Here is a 1,101-nt window from a genome sequence, read left to right as displayed (position 1 = left end):
TTATATATTATACATATAATATATATTCAACATATATATATATATAAGTGGCAGATAATTGTATACAACAAGTTTTCAATTTTGGAATGCTTTTTTGTTGCACCTCTTGTACATAATTCTAGCTTGCAACATATATATGTATGTGTGTACACACATTACATAACACAATGCAATACACGCACGCACACGCGCGCGCATACATTGTAAATCGTGAAACTTTTTTTTTGGATGTGTTTCGCTCGATCGTGCTCTGATACGCTTGACTGAATTCGGCATTGAAACATGAAGTGGTCTTGTTTCTGTTCTTTACAGATGAGGAAGACATTTTGGAGTACCAGTTTCTACATAAGTGAGGATCTTTGTTAACGTATACGTAAAACAAAAACAAAAAAACAAAAAAAAAATGATAACGCGAGTCAAAACGACGGTAACGAATGGTCGAGGTGTATTTCCATTGACTTTTACTAGTTGGATGGGAGTGTAGACGCGCACATCCCGGTAAAAAATTTCTGATATATAATCATATATACACAAATTAAAATTATTATATCTCTAATTATGCAAATTTATATGCCGAATATGTCCATGCAATTTTATGCACACGGAGAATTTTTTTTTGTTTAAGAGAATGGCTTCAAAAATAAAACTCTATTAGTATCATGTTAAATAAAAAAAAAAATTATATAAAACTATATTTTTCGTTACTCAAAGATCGCTACAAAAATCACATTGTGGCCGACGAACGAGGTGATAACCGAAAAATATAGCTTTATATAAATTGTTTTGTATCTAATATGATACTAATAGAATTATTTTGTAATTTGATATGGAATATATATCTCTGAAGCCATTCTCTTAAAAAAAAGAAATTCTCCGTGTGCATAAAATTGTACGGACATATTCGGCATATAAATTTGCATAATTAGATACAATAATTTTAATTTGTGTACAAGTACATATATAATTTATATATAATTGTATATCAAAAATTCTTTACCGGGATGCGAAACATATTTATATATATATACATATATATATATATATTTAATAGGCCAATTTTGATAAAATATCATAGAAAGTAAAAGAATTAAAAAAAAAAAA

General features: G+C 28.1%; 1 protein-coding gene across 2 annotated transcripts in view; it reads left to right on the top strand.

Annotated features, from left to right (window-relative positions):
- LOC109852813 (segment polarity protein dishevelled homolog DVL-3) overlaps positions 1-393 on the top strand; it is a 9,382-nt gene extending 8,989 nt beyond the window's left edge. For both annotated transcript variants that reach the window (XM_020424319.1, XM_020424318.1), the window contains one exon: positions 313-393. In XM_020424319.1, the coding sequence (XP_020279908.1) occupies positions 313-353 (41 nt within the window). In that variant the 3' untranslated portion in view covers positions 354-393. The remainder of the gene's footprint in view (positions 1-312) is intronic.
- Positions 394-1,101: the final 708 nt, after the last annotated feature.

The sequence above is a fragment of the Pseudomyrmex gracilis genome, unplaced genomic scaffold, assembly GCF_002006095.1.
Source record: "Pseudomyrmex gracilis isolate BER0280 unplaced genomic scaffold, ASM200609v1 scaffold_36, whole genome shotgun sequence".
Lineage (NCBI taxonomy): Eukaryota > Metazoa > Arthropoda > Insecta > Hymenoptera > Formicidae > Pseudomyrmex > Pseudomyrmex gracilis.
This window is presented reverse-complemented; position numbering and strand designations above follow the sequence as displayed.